This window comes from Mchenga conophoros, linkage group LG1 (assembly GCF_057382185.1).
Source record: "Mchenga conophoros isolate Kocher_MC1m ecotype Shallow Benthic linkage group LG1, M_conophoros_male_GT1.1, whole genome shotgun sequence".
NCBI lineage: Eukaryota > Metazoa > Chordata > Actinopteri > Cichliformes > Cichlidae > Mchenga > Mchenga conophoros.
The window spans coordinates 37,468,583-37,487,506 of NC_140526.1; the positions used below are offsets into that span (position 1 = coordinate 37,468,583).

The following is an 18,924-nucleotide window of genomic DNA, read 5'->3' on the forward strand; positions in this document are numbered from 1 at the left end:
AAGTCATTTGTTCTCTCGGTGTTGTACTGAACATGTGACAGATACGTTTTTTTTTTATGTTTCTCTGTGTATTCATACTGTACAGCCACGAACTTTGGAAGTGTGGCAACAAACAGACCCAAAGAATAACAATAATAATGCAGATGAGTTTTTGTGTGTAGACTGCAGTCACAGGTCGTGACGACAAACATCTGATTTATTAAAGTAAACAGACACGGTGTGTGTGTGTGTGTGTGTGTGTGTGTGGGTGTGTGTGTGTCTCTGTGTGAGGGGTGTGTCTGTGTGTGTGTGTCTGTCTGTGTGGGTGTGTCTGTGTGTGTGTGCTGAACATATTAAATGGAAAACATAAATAATCCCTGAGGAGCGATGCTCCTAAGTCTGGGAATATGTTGGAAGTGACACAGAAAGAAAATCACTGCCTTATATTCATGTATGTTGAACAGATGAAGTTTGGTTTAGACGGGAATCTACTTCCTAACCAGAAACTCCTCTTATCCGTACACGGCAGCCTTCCACATTACTCACTGATGCAAGTGTCTGTTTGAGAGATGGAAAAGTCTAAAGTAGGGTACAACAATCATCCGTTCATCATATGATTCTCAGCTTTCCTCGCTTAATATGATTCCCAAACAGATTTAGTCTCTCCTGCCCTCCTGTGTGTTTCCGGACTGTGACGAGTGTAATCAGTTTCACAAGCCTGTGCATCCTGTTGTCTGTGAATGTAACTTTCTCACATGTGTTCCCTTTTTCATAAAGTGACTGGTCAAAGTTTGGAAGTCGACAGCTCCTCACAGCTCAGATACATCTCCTGCGGTTTTCTGCACATTCAACAGTGTGTGACATGTTTCTGTGATTTGGGGGGTTAGGAATGAGGAACATCTGAGGTACATCACTGAGACAGGAAGCACAGGCTACATTACTGTTAAGATTAGTTAGCAAACTCACAACAACACTGCTTAAAAATGTCTTGTTACTTTCTTGATTTCAAAAACTGATGTTGGACCTTTTGTCTGCAATAAAGCAGAAGTGAGGAGGAGCGGCAGTGCAGCTGAGACATCTCCTTCATCCTGAAGTCTAAGCTGTGTTTTAGTCAGTCCTACAAGTCCTCATACAGGCTGAGAGACGCTGTCTCTGTGCATGTGTAGGACATTTAGTGCTCTTCATGTCTTCATTATACTTTGGACAAAAATTTTCACATGTTCACTACTATTTTTATTTTTTTTTGTATTTATCATTTTCTTCCTTCACTTACTTTTGCAGCTTACCGTAAATGGTTTCGTTATGTTAAACAACTGTGGTCCAGATTTGAGCATGAGGTGGGTGTGGCTGTCATGTTGCGTGCTCCTGTGTTTGCCCACGCTGACTGGTTCTCAGTCAAACACAATGATGTGGATGAAGCTGTAGTCGAATGCTGAGTGGTTGGAGCAGACTAGACAGTGTTCACTGGAAATAAGAGAAGGGATGCTCTCTATGAAAAGCTCTCGGTTTCTCTTCATTCTCTTCAGCTCCTGACTTCGCTCTTCTCGGTGGCTGGCTGATGACCAACAAAAGCACAAGCAAGAGCAGACCACAGAGCGGTTGTATCACATATTTTTGACACTGCCACCATCTGTTAACAGATGCTCTCTGCAGGTAGACAGGCAGCCTGCAGCTGCCCACACACTAACATCACTGAGCCATTCATTTCCCCTTCACAGAGTAGAAAAGCACTCTGAATCAGAGGACTAACTAATGAAACTCAGAGATTAACTTTTACAAACACTAACCTCATTCAAACAATAAATGTATTACAGAAAATAAACAAACACATAATTCAATTAAAATCAGTTAAATTGTGTTCCATGTTATTTATACAGCTCCGAATCACCACAACAGTCACCTCAAGGCATTTCTTGTATTGTAAGGTAAAGCCCCCTGCTGTTGGTGTTCAGGGGAGAGAGACTCAGAGATTAATGAGAACTAATGATTAAATGCAGAGTGGTGTAAAAACACATAGCGTCATCATCATGGGAAGCCCCCAGCAGCCTGGGCCTATTTCAGCATAACTAACACCTGATCCAGCCCTAACCTTGAAAGTAGAGATGTTTCTGTCTCCTGAATCCAGACTGGAAGCTTAAGGCTCTGCATCCCCTTCTACTTAACAGTGCTCCATTCATTAGTATTTTGTTTTTTCAGTGAAATAATTTTTGTTATTGGTCCGCAAACAGGAAGTGTACTGGGGGGCAAAAAACTGCTCTTGTAGCTCTTTTTTCTCCCAGCAGAGGCCAGCAGATACGCTGGAGTGTTTGACCTGGACTGCTGACTCACTCCTGGTAACACACATCTTCCCTAAGAGTAAATTACTCTGTGAGGAGACAAATTAAAGCCAACAATGAGCAATCACTGGAGCAGGAGAAGTAAGAGCCTCCAGTCACAGTCATGTGCTTCAATTTAAAAATAAAAAGCTTTATAAAGTATTAAGGGTCCAATAAAAACCACAATTATAAAAGCTTTTAAGAGACAAACAGATGAGAACATCTGTTACTCTGGATCTTCTGTCAGGAATGCAAAACTTACAAAGATGTGTATGTGTAGGAATAAAAGTCACAAGAGAAATCTGGCTGGTACTGACTGTTTGCATTGATTCAGTTTTGGTTTTATGGAGGAGGTGGTGGGGTGGGGGTGTCAAGTTGCAAATCCATGCATCCTCTGCAATATTAGAAAGACTGATTTTTTCAAACTATAGAAATGATGTCAGAAAACACCTTCAAATACCAAAAACATCAGCAATAAGAATCAGAAGGAAGGGAAAAAAGCAGACAGTGGACTGAAGGATCTGTGCATTCTTGGGCAGCCTGGCTGTGATTTGTTAGACATTAGATGACTTTGTTTTAATGTGAGCTGTGTGCATTCATCCCCTGTGTGTATGCCAACGTTACCTTTCATTAAAACTTGTTTGTGAAGCAAAGAGTTCTTCAATCACATTGTCTAACAGAAATGACAAAACAAATACAGGCTCTTGTAAACTCGCAGGTGTTAAGACATAAAACCTGCATGTCTGCCCACAGTGTACTCATATCTGCAGTGAAGGGCACACATTCATCCTGCAGCCTTCCCTTTAGGCGTTATCTGAAACAGGTTCACATCATTTTCACATCCATTCATGTGTCAATAGTTGTTGGTATATATGCAAACAAAAGGCAGCAGGAGAAAAGCTGGAGTGTCCAGAAGACTCATTCTGTGTCTTTATGTTGAAGCTTTCAATATATTTGTTGTATTCTGTTGTGTTTGTACTTTTCTGCAGTCTTCTTGTTGCCATCGATGGTCTGTATCTTGGTGACTTCCTTTACTAGTTGTTTTCTAACATGCTTGTTTTTTTTTTTTTATTTCCTTTCCCTCCTCTCCTTATTTTCTGTCTCAGCTCAGTTGTTCCCACCCAATCACATCCTGTGTAGATCTAGTTTTGTTTTCATTGGATGTTGGGTTTTCCACCTGTTTGACCGCTTGCATTTATTCCCAATGTTCCACCTAAACTTCATAATTTTACATAAAAAAATCTGTTATTGACATTTAATAATTCTGTTATCCATCCATCCATCTATCAGGTACGCCCACGTGTAATCACATCAGTTAACCTGACATGAAGTGTGAAAGTAAGCTTACAAGAAAGACACAAACAAAAACCTCCTTTTCTGATTTCTTAGTTTTTTGTATATTTGTCACCCTTATGTGTTTCAAATCATCAAATACATTTTTCAATACAAAAAGCAGTTTTTAAATGATGGTTTCATTTATCCAGGGAAACAGGCATCTAAACCCACAGGGGCCTGTATGTTAAAAAGCAACTGCCTCCTAAATTTAATACCTGGTTGTGGCAACAACTTGGCAGTTTTCACATTGCTATGGAGGAACTTTGGACTGCTCTTCTTCGCAGAATTGTTTTAATTCAGCCATATTTGAGGGTTTTCCAGCAGACCTCAAAAACGTATTCACCAGCCTGGTTCTGCCAGAAGTCTCTTCCTGTTTTAAGAAAGTTTTTCCTCCCCACAGTTGCCAAGAGTTTACTCTTAGTGGACAATATAATCATTTTCTGTAAACATAAAAGTTGAACTGACAACAGTGGAGTTCATATATATGATATTATAGAGGAATTGTAAAGACCCACACTATAGACAAAAATGTCTTGATGCATGCTCAATCAGGTAATCCCAAAAAGTTGATTCTGTTCATCTGGACGTTGTCACTGGGAGAAACATTTCATCACTTACTTTACGTGAAAAGGGAAAGACCATCTTTGAATGGAGGAGGGGGCCTAAGGGTGCATCTGTCACCATCTGACGATTGCAGCCATTCCCCAACTCTCTGTGGATGGGACTCATGGCCATTGATCACCAAGCACTGATCAATGGCCATGACAATTTGCATATTAATGATGAAGAAACTGATGTTCTTCCAGCCCACTGTTCCCTCAGTGGTGCTGGTTTCAGTCATGTGCAAATTTCCTATTTATAAGATTGGAAAATGCAGTCAGCTGACACTGACGAAGTCACCTGGATGATGACGAAACGTTTCTCCCACTGAAAACGTCCTGATGAACAGAATCAACCTTTGGGTATTGATGAAAATCTCACTTTACTGCAATTTATTGCATCTCTTCAATGATTTGTTAACAAGTTGTAGAATAGGAGCAAATGCACGCCTCAGCAATGCTAATACTTTTCTGCAGATTTGTTGTCATGTATAAGGACAACTTGCAACTTTAGTACTGCTTCATCATTCAAATGAAGCCTAAAATAACAGTTTTCTGTGGTGACTGTGAGCCTTTGTTGTCAGTGTTATTCTGTGCACAGATGAAGCATTGTTCTATTCACAATCTGAACACAGACACGTCAGTTCAGTAATCAGAGGCACACTGCCTGGTGCTCACAGTCACACAGATATAAATAGACGCTTTGTTTGCCACAAACTTTTTAGTCCCAGACACCTTTGTCTAAAAAGTTAATACAAAAACATTATGAGGGCTATTGTAAGTGCCATTGATTGGACTCAATACACACCAAAATCTTTGGTTTGAAAACAATTATTTTGTTTAATCAAACATCAACAGTTTTATGAATATTTTCACACATTTGAAGATGATAAATCTCTCTTTTCAAGAACTCTGTGGAAAAGCAACTGACACTTTGATACTGTAAAATCTTTTTTTAAGCTTCAGCTGCCTCATATAGGAAATATGATCAACATCAATTCTCATATCCCTCTCTTCTTTCTGTCCAATGGCATGCTGCAACATCAAATAGCAACATCACCTGGAATCCAATCAAGTGTTTAGCTTCTTCTGAGCCACGCCCGTCACTCCTCCCACCCCATCTTGCACTGTCATGGTGCTTGCTCTGGATGCAGTTGTCATGGAGATGGAAAAGGGCTCAGCGTCCATTAGTGGCACTGTTACCATGGAAATCTCTATCTCAGCCGCTGCCTCTGTGGAGCAAACAGAACCAGACGAGTCTGTTCAGCACCGCGGACAGCATCACCCTGGAGCTGCGTTCCAGCATAGAAACTATCGCATATTGATCGTGATTGGAGAGATTTCCTGCAGCCATCATCTCGAAGCTGCCAGGAGACAGATCACACAGGGTAAGGCAAACTCAAGTGGTCGGTGACAGCGGAGCGGGGCGATGAAACGGCTTGGTGTTTACATAGTATCTGTTCCCACTTAGTTTCTTTAATGAACTCATAAAAACAAGAAGTCCGATATTTATTGGTTAAAAATCCAGACGCAGTCCCGGAAAGAGCTTCAAATTTTAATTAGCTGCATAAGAGTGCATTAACTTTTAATAATTCCCCTCAATCTAAAAGCACTGCAGTGCAAACTTAGGTAAAACTTCCATAACTACAAATCCAGTTATTGCTAAAATATTCTTTGTAACAAATGCACAGAATGGCACCTTTCACTTTTTTATTAATCCAGCTATTTTATTATTGAAGAGTGCACATAAGCAGCATGTTAATGTTGTAGTTTTCAAATGTTAATGCAGCAATAAATAAAATGTACCAAATACAATATTAGAGGGAAATGTGTGCAGTAATTAATTTTACTTATTCTTTCATTAATACTGCTACTTCTTCTTCTCCTCATAAGAACAAAGAATAGCTTTGTTTGTTTGTTTTTAATTGTTTGTTTATGGCAGTTTTGGTCTTCCATAAATTTAGAAAAACAAACAAACAAGCAAAACTTTTCTCACTGTCAGAGAAATGTAGTAAATTGTTGTGAGGGCATACTGAACTCTTGATTCTGAGCATTATTGCTGCTGTGTGTTCCAAAAACAGGTTTACGCTCCTGGAGCGTTGAGCTGGCTGTTTTTGACCTGGATAAAGAGCTGCAGCTGTTTGAAGCCAGGCACACTGCACAGTTTTCCTCGCAGGTCAAAGGTCAGTGTGTTCATTGTTATCTTCAATAAAGTTGACAGCAAGAGGGATTTTTTGGATTTTAAAGGTGAAAGTGTGACACGGACAGAGTGTGGCATGCTTTCACCAGCACGTACCGAGTCTATACTTGCTGCTGTTTGGGATGTGCCGGGCTTCAGGTGAACTTTGCATGGACTTTCTGAACAGTGTAATCGCAATAAGAGCTTCACTCGCCTGTACCTGTCATGCAAAGAAATACTGGGATGTCAGCTAGAGCAGGTCATCTGCTATTTGGAAGGTTGGTGGTTCAGTCCCTGGCTGCTCGAGTGTCCTCGGGCAAGATGCTGAACCTCGGGTTTCTCCGATGTGCTCAATGGAGTGTGAATGTTAGGTATAAGGGACCAACATGAGTGTGTGAGTCATGGGTGAAAACTGAGCGTTCGTGTAGAAAAACACTATAATAAGAACCAGTCTGTTTACAGTAAACAAGCAGTCCATCATTTTCCCCTTTACTATATCTCTAAAGTATGTGCAACTATATTTCTATACATAAAGGATATCAGCCAACATATTTAAAACCAAAACATTGTAAAAATGAGTTTTGTCTCCAGCTGAGCTCTAAGAGAGTTCATCGGGTTATCAGTTTGCATGCTTCTGTTGACTGGAACCCTGAGACCTGTCTCAGTGATACAAAACCATTAAAGCCCGTTTTTGCTGGGTGCTTATGATGAATGACTCACAGACTTTGGTTCTTTTGAATGATCTCTGTGTCGAATTAGCAGAGAAGAACCTGGCTGTTCGTGTGTTATCAGACAAAAGTGAGAACAGGACTCTTCAGACACCAAAATAATTTTTTTCTAAATAACAATGTCGTCAACCATGATATCATCTGCTCTTTTGGCCCATGAATAAACCCATATTGCACAAGGGTAAACTGCATTGAATTCAAGTTGACAGATTAAGATGTATAGATGACGTGTTCGTGAAATGAAATCTGTGGAACCTTGAAGTCTTTCCAGCTCCGCATCTTTTATGGCTACATTATAAACTCTACATAAAAACATAAGTTTGTGATGCAATGCTAAGAGCATGCTCTCATCTCTTTGATTTCTTTACTGATCCATTGGGATATATCCTAGGAGCTGATGACAACATAGCTCTTATTGATGATGGTCTCACGTGCAGACTGCATGTCACACTTGGAATCAATAACGGCTGAATCCGAGAGGTTTTACCCCCTGCTGGGGTGATCGAAGATCAGGACGTGCCATAGGTGATGAATGTGACTCTTGCTAGGAAAGTATCTGCTTTCTGATTCGCTGCTTTGCATTCACAAAGAAATGTATCCTACCCACACTCAGCTTTCACTCAAGCCTAGCAGGGTCAGATGAGCTGTTTGGAGGAGAAGGTGTGTTGGCTAAATAAATGGAACTCAGTGTTCAGCGTGGATTTTAAACATGGATCCTCCCACACAGTGTATTGGATGGTAGTCTTATGTGAAGAGTGGAAATATGTACATTTACTACTACAGCACGCATACACAAATTTGGCTGAATTTTAGTCATATGGCCCGAGCTCTATGACACATTTCACTGGTAAATGGACATGTCTTCCAAATGCTGTGCCTCCCAGCAGGCTGCAGGTTACTTAATGCTTTTCTCTACTAACCCAGGTCTGCATGACTTCACATTATTTCACTGTGTCACTGTTATAAGTCACGCAAGATGCATAAATTCCCAACCAGGATTTTTCTGTGTTGGAAGGTTGGAACACACACCAACAGGAAGGAAGAGTGTGGCTGAGATACTTTTTCAGATTTACAACCTTTCTTTGATTTCCTTCTTCTAAACCTGTTCTCCTCTCTGTTAGTCGACACACTGCTTTGTCTCATTGCTTGTTTTTATGTATTTTCTTGTACGGACATATTTTACTGAAGTCTAGAAAGATCGCAGCAAGAGCTGCAGCGGAGCTTCATCTGCCATCCAGCCTGAGGAGGAGAATTTTTCTGCTGCTGGCAAGGAGCGATAACCTTGCCACTCCTGGGAGCAGTCTTATTTCAGCTATATTAAATTATTAAATCTGTATCTACTAAAGTGCCATATTTTCTACACATGTTTGAGCTTTATTTCTGTTAGTTTAGCCTCAAAAGTCAACAATTAGAACTAGACTGCCATGTCACTTTCACTCATGCCTCCCATAGGAGGAATCTGAACGTGTTTGATGATGCCGTCACTTGTCATGCATCAACAACCAACATGTCAGTTAACCTCAAGCAGATAAAAGAGCTCAGCTCAGTTTAGTTGTCAGCCTGACCTAAAATTTAAGACATTCAAGGTTCTGACTTTGATGATCTTTTGATTATCCTCTTGTGCCACAGTGAGAAGCAGATTCTGGTTCATTTCCAGAGTATTTTCTGTAGAGCTGTCAAAATGTAGCAGAACAAATCACATCCCCACCCCATCAGCTGCAAAGCCAACACATAAAAATGGAGAAAAGCGTAAACTGTAGACCTGCTAAACATTAGCATCAGAATCATGACCATGTTAGCATGCTAATATTAGCATCTAGCCAAAAGCAATATGTGTATTTTACTTGTTACCTGGTATAAAGTACAAAGTATGTGCTACCTCTTCAAATATGACCGTAGGAGGAAACTATTCATATCCTTTTACACAGGCAAAGTGAACAATAAGGACAACATCAGCACTCACACGCAGTCAGAGGGCACACTAGCATAACACAGAGAGCTAAACAGCTGATAAAGAGGAAGTGTAACAAAGAAGTAAAGACGCACTACTAGACGCATCTTTTATGTCCCTACACACACACACACACACACACACACACACACACACACACACACACACACACACACACACAGGATTGTGTTTCAGTATTTGCTGAATTTGTCTACAGCCTGTAAAATAATATGTGTCTGTCAGATGTTGCCCATAAGGTAACTGAATATGGTCTAAGAGCTTATCCATGCATTCAGTCCTTCAGAAAACTGCATTAAAGCACATTACAGAATCCACTCGCTTCCACTTTCAATTATTGTATCACAGGTGGTGTTCTGATAATTCCACTTCTGCTTGTGTGTTCTGTGGTTAATTCAACCTAAGGGTAGGCTTACCCTCTGTGCCCGATGCTCAGTGTCTCAGTGGAAGCAGGAAATTACGGGAACATGCTTCAGTTTAAGAGATGTCGGTTGTCTTGTGTTTTCTCAAGAACACAGAGAGATTTTTAAATCCAGAGTTTTTTGTTATTGGGCCAATGTGAGGAAAACAAAATGAGTAAAAAGACCTTTATGTGCGCTAGAGAGACATTTAGCCTGTATAGCAGCATTCACTGAACCGCTGACAGCAGTAGCACAGCCTTCAAACAGCCTAACATATTAAGACACAGTCCTTGGTATTATGTAGTTTTGATATTTATCAGTAAATCCAAATAGATTTTTATATAATTTCAGTTATAATACAAAGGCTGTCGAGCCGACTGGAAACCTTTACAAATTTGACCTGGAATGGATTTGGCATTGACCGATATCCAGAGAAACACTCACGTGTGGGCATTATTAGAAGCAGCCTGTACGCTTACCTGCATATCTTAGCACCCAGATTCAAATTCACAAGCCAGGGACATGAAATAACCCCTCAGGTTGGGATTGTCTTAAATTATAATATATAGCTTCTCTTAATGAGGTTACTTTGATGGATTGGGAATTGATTTGTTGATACACACGTTACGCTCTAATGAGTATTTATAGCTGTGCGCTAATGTATGTTTTTTATTTATTTTTTATGTTTTCAAATTTGACATTTAAGGCAAGGTGCTTTTTTGATTTCTTCAGCTACACTGGGTACACTGACATCAGCGGTTTACTTCAAAATAAGTCAGCCCAGGCACTAATCAAGCTTTGCATCGAGAGGAGGGAGAAGGTACTGAAACTTTGTTGCAGATACTGTCTGGTTATAGTGGCCATTAAACAGATGCGTGTTGTTCCTTTTCCCTTCGAGCTCTGAGAGGAAATGTGTTGTTTTATGTTTTTGTTTCTTCATCTTGCCAAACCTCTGGGAAAGCTCAGCTCACAGTTCAGCTGCTTGAGGATGAACTGTGCTGCTTGCTGGTATGCAAAGGTCACATTGGGAAATCGATCAGACCCAAGAAAAAGAAAAAACAAGAAAAAGTGTGTGTTTTCAAAAGGTCGAGGCTAGAAATCGAAGGTCTGTCTTTCCGAGCTGTCCTCCAGTGGCTTTTCCCCAAATTCCCTGATTGTGTCTCTGATTTGTATTTACCTTTCAGGAAAATCGCTCACACCACCCACAAGGTGTTTGCAGGATTGGCTTTCCAACCCGTCATACTCCAGCTCCTCCTCATCTGTGCCTTGAATACTAATGTGCAGCTGGTGGAGGAGGAGTGCACAGTCATCATGGCTGAAAGGCTCACACACTGAAAACACAAAGGAAAATCTATAAGAGAAAGAGGCTGGACTTCTCTGATTGGTTTATATGAATGTTTTGAGAGATATTTTCAGATGTTCATGTCTATTATTTCTTGGATTCATATTTAGTCATACAGCAGCATGGCTTTATGGCATCATTAACCTGTTGTCTGCAGCTTTGTCCATCCATCCATTTTCTTAAGCACTTATCCAGTTCAGGGGGGAAGCCTGTACCAGCTGTCACAGGCCGAGAGGACCTGGACAGGTTCTCAGTCTTTTGCATAGCTAACACAGAGAGGCAGACAACCATGCTCACATTCACTCTTACAGCCTAAATGTCTCATCAATCAGTTTTTTGATGGATCACCAGAAACTTCATACAAGATGAGGCCTATGATTCTCCGACATCTTTGCCACTGTGTTGACATTTGCCTGAAACCAGCATTTTTTCTAATATTGGTGCTCCTTCTTCCTGATGTTGCTGTCATTGGGAACCACTACATCGATCACTACGGCCGTCTTCTTCTGCTTGTCTAGCCATCACCATTTTGTCCGTCTGTATCTGGAAGTCCCACAGGATCTTAGCTTGCTCATTCTCCACCACCCTCGGGGACGTCTCCCATGTTGACCTCGGCACTTCCAGGCACAGATGTTTCTGTAACCATCAGAGTGGCAGACAGAAAGGATCCACGAAAGGGTCTCCAGTATGAAGAGTTGGACAGCACCAGGCCCCGACATGGTTCACGCCTACTGGCTGAAGAACACAAGCGTCTGGCAGTAACAATAAACTGCAAATGCTAGTAGATAAGAGATACCCAGAGTGAAGGGACTGATATAGTAATATAAGCAATGACAGAACTGACAGCCCCAAGAAGGGACCGGTCCCCTCCAACTACCGGCCAATAACCTACCTCAGTTCCACATGAACGCTCCTGTCAGGCATCATAGCGGCTAAGATGAACAGGTACATGGGTCAGTACATGAATGGGGCACAGAAAGGGATGGGCAATAATACCAGAGGCGCAAAACACCAGTTACTGGCAGACCGAGCAGTCAGCTGAGACTGCAAGACTCGGCTGACCAACCTGTGCTCTGCCTGGATTGACTACAAGAAGGCCTATGACTCAATGCCCCACACCTGGATCTTGGAATGTCTAGAACTATATAAGATCAACAGGACCCTGAGAGCCTTCATCAGGAACTCAATGGGGATGTGGCGGACAACACTGGAGGCCAACTTCAAGCCCATAGTACAAGTCACTATCAAGTGCAGGATCTACCAAAGAGATGCTCTGTCCCCACTGCTGTTCTGCATAGGCCTGAACCCCCTCAGTGAGATCATTAACAAGACTGGCTACGGACACCGACTATGGAATGGAGCAGTTGTCAGCCACCTCCTGTACATGGATGACATCAAGCTGTATGCCAAGAGTGAACGAGACATAGATTCACTGATCCACACTACCAGGCTATAGCTGTATACAGCAATGACATTGGAATGTCGTTCGGGCTGGAGAAGTGTAGTCGGATGGTAACAAAGAGAGGGAAGGTAGTCAGAACTGAGGGGATCGAACTACCGGAAGGCAACGTTGCAGACAACATTCATTGGAAAACCATGAAGAGGCCGCTGGGAAAGCTGCAACCACCAAGTACCTGCAGAGGGTCAGGCAAGTCCTGAGGAGTCAGCTGAATGGGAAGAATACACCTACACTGGTGATCAGATTCCCCACTGGGATAATTGGCTGGAACAAATGAGGAGATCGAAGCCACTGACATCAACATGGAAGCTCCTGACCATGCATGGAGGGTCTCACCCCACATCCAGCACCACAAGACTGTACGCTGAGCAAAACAAGGAGGCCGAGGAGAATTTCACCACTGATTTATCAGTGATGTCCGATAAATGGATGACTGGAATATATAGCTTATAATTTTAACAATGTATTCTATAAAATGGAACTATATATGCCAGATGTGGTGTGATGCTTCATCAGAGCTCTGCAAAACGTTACAGTACTCGTACTTTACCAAACGTTTGGTGGCTAGGTGTGCAGTTCATGCTTTAAATGCATTCACTCTTTAGATTAAGAAATATAAGAGATCAGAGTTTGAAGAGGCACCATGGTGTTTTAAAATGAGGGAATTTACATCAGTAGTGTGATCTGTAGTCTTAGCAGAGAGCAGTAATATAAGCAGCGACAGGACTGACAGCCATTATTGTCTCAGTGTGATAACACCTGGACCGATGTGTTTACAGACATCATTTAATTGTGATTTTAAAGGCTGTAGGTTGCAGCCGTTGCTCTAACACTGTGTAAATGTAACAGCTGTTATTCCAGTGTAACATCCCTCTGTAAACTATTAACAGTGAGAACTACTACAAACTATCTAATGTATGAAATGGCTGTTACTTAAACCATTATAACATCTAATAGTGTCTAAATAACATCAAATTGAATTTAAACATACTGACAGAGTTAATTAACACTAGTCTTTACAAAAGAGCATTACCTAAAAATCGACACCTTCTTTTATTCTGAAGCTCAACAAAGATGCAGATTCCCAGTTGTCTCTGCAGTATTGACACACTGCTGAGGCTCTTCCATCATGATGTAATGGATATGACGCAGGTAATCAGAACATCCATCAGTGTGTATGCATTAGTGTCTCATTCCCCAGCGTCTGCCCTGCTCAGTGGTGATTACTGATTGACCCGTGAGGCACACGGACAGTCTGGCAACGTGAACGATCGCATTTCATCTCAAGAGAGGAGGAAGATGATGAAGGAAGTGCCAGTAATGGTGTCCATGAATGCAGCTGTCGCCCACATGGTGCAATTAATAAAGACTGGGTGAAGCTGTGCTTCTGACTGATGGCGGTGACTCTCAGGGGAAATGCAGTAACATTTAGTGAACGTAATCTCTGGGTCTATACACACAAACATCAACACACACACTGTGTATCAGAGGTTTTACAACCATGAATCCATACTTATGCCAGTACGTTCCATAAATCCATGATCCAAACATCACTGGGCAGTAATTCACATTTATGGCAAAGATGATCGCACCAGTGCAGCTTTCACAAATAATCAAATTCCAACCAAAGACAAGAAGTTACAAATTACAACCAAATTTCCCCTTGTGGGACAATTAAAGGATTATTCTATTCTATTCTATTCTATTAAGTAATAATGAATTAGATTAATTACTCTTTCAGTCAGCTGAATTCCATCAGTTTATCCCAAATACAATGTAAACATTTTTAACGTCTTAGTTAATAAAGCCTGTGTTACAGTAACTCCGCTAAACACTGAGACATAAACAGAAACTTATTTTTTTCCATTTTTCTTTCTTTCACCTAAGGGTCACCTGTACCGTATTTGGGCAAAGACCACCACAAACCAAATCCACTTGTTATTATTTTTGATATTTTTGGTTGCCAATAGATGTGTTGAAAGCACTGCCCCTGAGTCTAAAGACTGGTGTTGGATGGAGCGCTGAGTGACCAGGGTGAGGCGGAGATGGGGATGAAGTGCGATACATGACTGATGGTTTGAAAGGTAGAATGACCACCGTGCACTGAGATTTAAAGCTCGCAGAGTGGAGGCTGATTGGTTCAGAGATGGCTGAGTCTGACAGCATGGGAAAGTGGAAGTGATGTAAAGAACAGACAAGCACTCCAACACTCAGGAAAGCAGGCAGATGACAGAAACAAGTATTCGATCACCTTGAATCACCTGATTTAATACTTGGTGGGGTACGAGTTAGTGGCCACATCTGTGACACATCTCAAACATCAAACACACAGGGATTGTCCTGTTTGCAGATTTTGTTTAAACCCTTAAGGGTTCTAAGTAATCACTTGGATGCACAAAGCTTAAGCTGTCTTTTGAGCTGCTGTGTGGGATTAGAGTCCAAACAGTGGCTGGGCTGCTTCTTTGTTGCCTTGGCCGTATGATTTGGGTTATTGTCCCACTGGAAGACCCACCCACAACGCATTTTCAATGCGTGAAGCGAGGTTCTCATCACAGGTTTTTCTAACCTTCCTTCCTAAAATGAAAGGCAGTTGCTCTGTAACCTTGGCAGAACAACATCTTCAAAGCGTAGGGATGGTGTTCTTGGATTTAAAACTCGAGTGGCATCTAACCGCATCTCCCAAGCCTCATTGGACTCGCTCAGGTGGTCATTGGCAAACTTGGTCACATGGTCATTCCTGAGCAGCGGTGCTCTGTGGACACTGCAGGATTTCAAACTATGATGACATAATGTGTTTCTTGGTGACTGTGCTCCCAGCTGCTTCGAGACCAGTAACAAACCTAATATTGAAATAACAGACTGCTTATTACTTTGTAAGTGGTTGAAATTAAATTCAGCAGTCCAAATACTTATTTGCTCATGATGGAGAAACCATCTGTATCCCAGAGAGAGAGAGTCTGCTTCCAATGCCCCTGAAACCATTTAAGATTTTTATGATCCAAACTGATAAAAACCGGGATACACATAGACTCACTAGACCTCCACAAACTCCTGCTAGAGTATTGCCATCATGTTTATGTGCTGTTCATCAGAGAGTTCACAATCTAATCCAAATCCATGAAATGTAGATCTGGAAAATGAGGTCTCAACAGACGACTGGAAGCCTGTGCCGCAGCTCGTTGTAGAAGAACACCTGGGGACTTGTTGTAAACTGTGCAGTTTTTAGTTTTATTTCGTGTTTGCCTTTAAATATGAGAAATATAGATAGTTGTTGGCTTTCCTTTTGTTCCGGTGGTTAAACCTTTGTTTGTTTTGGTGCAGATTAATGTACAGATGAATATGTTAAGGAATGAAGAGGAAAAAGTTGCAAAGGTAATTCGAAAATTCGCTACTTTTATGATACATTTTGTTGCCATGTTGACAAGCTGTATGTATTCTTTTCAACTTTTGGCAAACAGGTGACTCGAATCTGCTCTCTGATTGGTTTCTTTATAAAAGTGGGACAATATCAAAAGGCTCCCAGCAAAACAATGAATGTCCACACACCCACCGGTATGTGCCAGACTCTTGTTCCTGCGCAGAAAGCATGTGGAAGAAGCGAGCAGGCAGTTTTATCTCTAACTCACTAACAGTGCTGATAATATGGTGCAGTTACAGGCCTTCTCAGCTGGTAATGCAGACCTGCATGAAGGAGATTTCTCACTTAATAAAAGCTTAACACGACTCAGAAAAACTCCCTGGAAGCTAAAACGTGTTCATGTGGGAATTTATAAAGCGTGAGACTCTTTGCACTGGCCTGTGAATGAACTCAGCGTCCATGTCAAACGTGCCACCCTGCTGTATACAAACCCACACTCGGGGTCTGAGTGGGTGTTTACAGACTGTGACGGACAAAACAGCAGGTTGAAGCTGACAGGCACAGATGAGTGATGCTGCTGCACACACACACACACACACACACACACACACACACACACACACACACACACACACACACACACACACACACACACACACACACACACAGTAATGCTGTTTTAATAACCAGCTTTTTTTCTCTTCTATAATCTTTAAAACGTTTGACTGTGATAACGATGCTGGACCAACAGCAGGGCTTCTCTCTGCACAAACACTCATCTGTTTCTGTCTGAGGAGGCCCGAATACACAACAAATCACAGACGGACGTGCTTTGAAAAGCAATGCGTGTAGACTCCACCAATGAGCAGGAAGCTGATTCTGTGATGTTTAAACTGCATCACTGTGAGTTTAACATTTTTATGACACAACCTAAAAATCTCTCTGCACGATAGACAGGGTTGAGTGCAAGCAGATTAATAATTCAGCCGCCGTCATTGATCTGTTCCTCTGCTTCTCTGAAGCAGCACAGAGGGTCTCCTGGTCCCTGTCGACAGCACACACCCACATACTGACACACAAGCTTGGAGGATGTCAGTTAAGCTGTTTTTCCTTAAAAGCTTTTGCAAACAGCTTTATGTATTAGGAATATTAGAAATTAGCCGACTATGAAACTTTGTCTTTAACTAAATGACGGCTGATGGGAGCTGCACGATGAAAGAAGAGAGTCTATTGATCTGGTGATGTTGTCGGGTTGGAGGGTGAATATACTCTGGGCTACAAGTTAATAAGGTACAAACACTCCATGTAAGGTACTGGAATCCGGTCCAGTCGCCCTGCTGTGTGCAGTCAGACTTTCAGAAGCTTTTAATGTTGCTTGTTTTGTGGAAAATCTTTTCTTTTATATGCAGCAGGGATACAGAGAAGGGCACTTAGAGAGTGCAGTTCTGGACCATGGCCAGTGCCCTGGCTCATCATTTTAACCAAAGATATCTGGAACAGAACCAAAGTTTAATGGCTTCCTCCTTTCCTCGTGTTCCACCTCTCCTCCAGGTTTCATGGATTTCAGCGTCATAGTTTTTGTGTAATTCTGCTGTCAGACAGGAGCACAGTCAGCACAGGCAATAATAAATCTGTCGAGCCTTCATATTCTTAGTATTGGAATAATATTACTGTGGTCCTAATTTTTTATGTCAAGAGTGAATAATAATATTTAATCTAGAAGATTTCTAAAAAGATAACAAAGCACCTCTGTACTTCAGTGTAGCACATTTTACCATGTGAAGACGTCTGAGAGACTTTCAAATCAAATCAAATCAAAATGTATTTATATACCACATTTTTTAAAAAACAGTGTCATTCAAAGTGCTTCACAAATTAGGAAATAAATAAAATAAGATAAATTTACCAAACAGCAACACAAGACAAGACAAACTTAGAAGCCAACCAAATGATAGTCAAACTAACTTAAGTCGGAGTAAAAAGAGTCTTTAAATGAGATTTAAAAGCCTGAATCGACTCAGAAGAGCGAATGGCAGTAGAGAGATTGTTCCACAGTTCAGGAGCTGCAATAGCAAAGGCACGATCACCTCTGGTTTTCAGCCTAGACTTAGGTTGCATTAAGAGCATCTGGTTCGAAGATCTTAGTGCTTTTTTAGGATTATACAAATGGAGAAGTTCTGTTAAATAGCTAGGCGCCATATTGTTTACGATTTTATAAGTGAGTAAAAGAATTTTAAAATCAATGCGAAATTTGACAGGAAGCCAGTGTAAGTTAGCTAAAACCGGAGTCATATGATCATGCATTCTGGCAGCTGATAAAAGGCGTGCAGCAGCGTTCTGTACTAATTGCAAACGGTAGAGAGAGGAGTGAGGGAGGCCTAAATAAAGGGAGTTACAATAGTCCAGTCTAGTGGTAATGAATTCATGAATAAGCTTTTCAAGGTCCTTGGGGAAAAGAAAAGGTTTAGCTTTAGAAATCTGACATAGCTGATAGAAGCTGGATTTAACCACAGTAGATACTCGTTTCTCTAATTTGAAGGCGCTATCCAAGAGTACCCCAAGGTCTCTTACAATGTGGGAGAGGTAGCTAGCAAGGGGGCCAAGGGTATCGATTAGTTGGTTCAGAGGGATATGGCTGTCAAAGACAATAACTTCAGTTTTACTGTCAATCAAAGTAAGACAGTTTTGAGATAGCCAGGTTCTGACATCATGAAGACAATTAAACAACGTATGCAATGGATCTGCGACATTCAAACTCAAAGGAAAATAAATTTGAGTGTCAGGTTCAGGTAGAAATACTGGGTTCTGTGGTGTGTTCCTCAAGCTTCTCTTGAATGGTTTTGGGGTTGGGGGCGATCTGCGTTATTCTGCTCAGGAGACCAGCACATGGGTGTGCTTGGACTGCAACAGTGTATACTGTAACTGGATGGTGACCCAATGTTTCACAGCAGATTTGATTAAAACTGCAATTTTCAGTTGTTAACCACACACGTAGGTTGTTTATTTACATTTTATTGAATTGTTTTTCTATTGATATGCTAGAACAACATTACAGGTAGTAAAATTTTGGATGATTAATCAGAATCAAGGAAGAAAAAACATGAAACAAAGCATGGTTCTGTTTGGTATTTAACACTATCAGCATGCTTCTCTGTTCTCCAGGACGCTCTAAAAATAATTTATTATGTAAAAGCTCAGCACAGCACATTTAAAGAAAGCCTTGTCCTTGTTTATGTCATGATCCTGGGCCATGTTGGCCC

At 41.3% G+C, this 18,924-nt stretch overlaps 1 protein-coding gene and 1 long non-coding RNA gene across 2 annotated transcripts in view; one reads left to right on the plus strand and one right to left on the minus strand.

Moving 5' to 3' along the window:
- Window positions 1-5,088: 5,088 nt before the first annotated feature.
- The window catches only part of LOC146583769 (uncharacterized), a 30,045-nt gene continuing 16,209 nt past the window's right edge, over window positions 5,089-18,924 (minus strand). Inside the window, exons 2-3 of the long non-coding RNA XR_014892755.1 lie at window positions 10,683-10,836; window positions 5,089-5,460 (exon numbers count right to left, since the gene is read on the minus strand). This is a non-coding gene — a long non-coding RNA (uncharacterized LOC146583769). The remainder of the gene's footprint in view (window positions 5,461-10,682; window positions 10,837-18,924) is intronic.
- map1aa (microtubule-associated protein 1Aa) overlaps window positions 5,350-18,924 on the plus strand; it is a 59,821-nt gene continuing 46,246 nt past the window's right edge. The window contains exons 1-2 of the mRNA XM_085277183.1: window positions 5,350-5,616; window positions 6,310-6,411. Coding sequence (XP_085133309.1) covers window positions 5,361-5,616; window positions 6,310-6,411 — 358 coding nt within the window. The 5' untranslated portion in view covers window positions 5,350-5,360. The remainder of the gene's footprint in view (window positions 5,617-6,309; window positions 6,412-18,924) is intronic.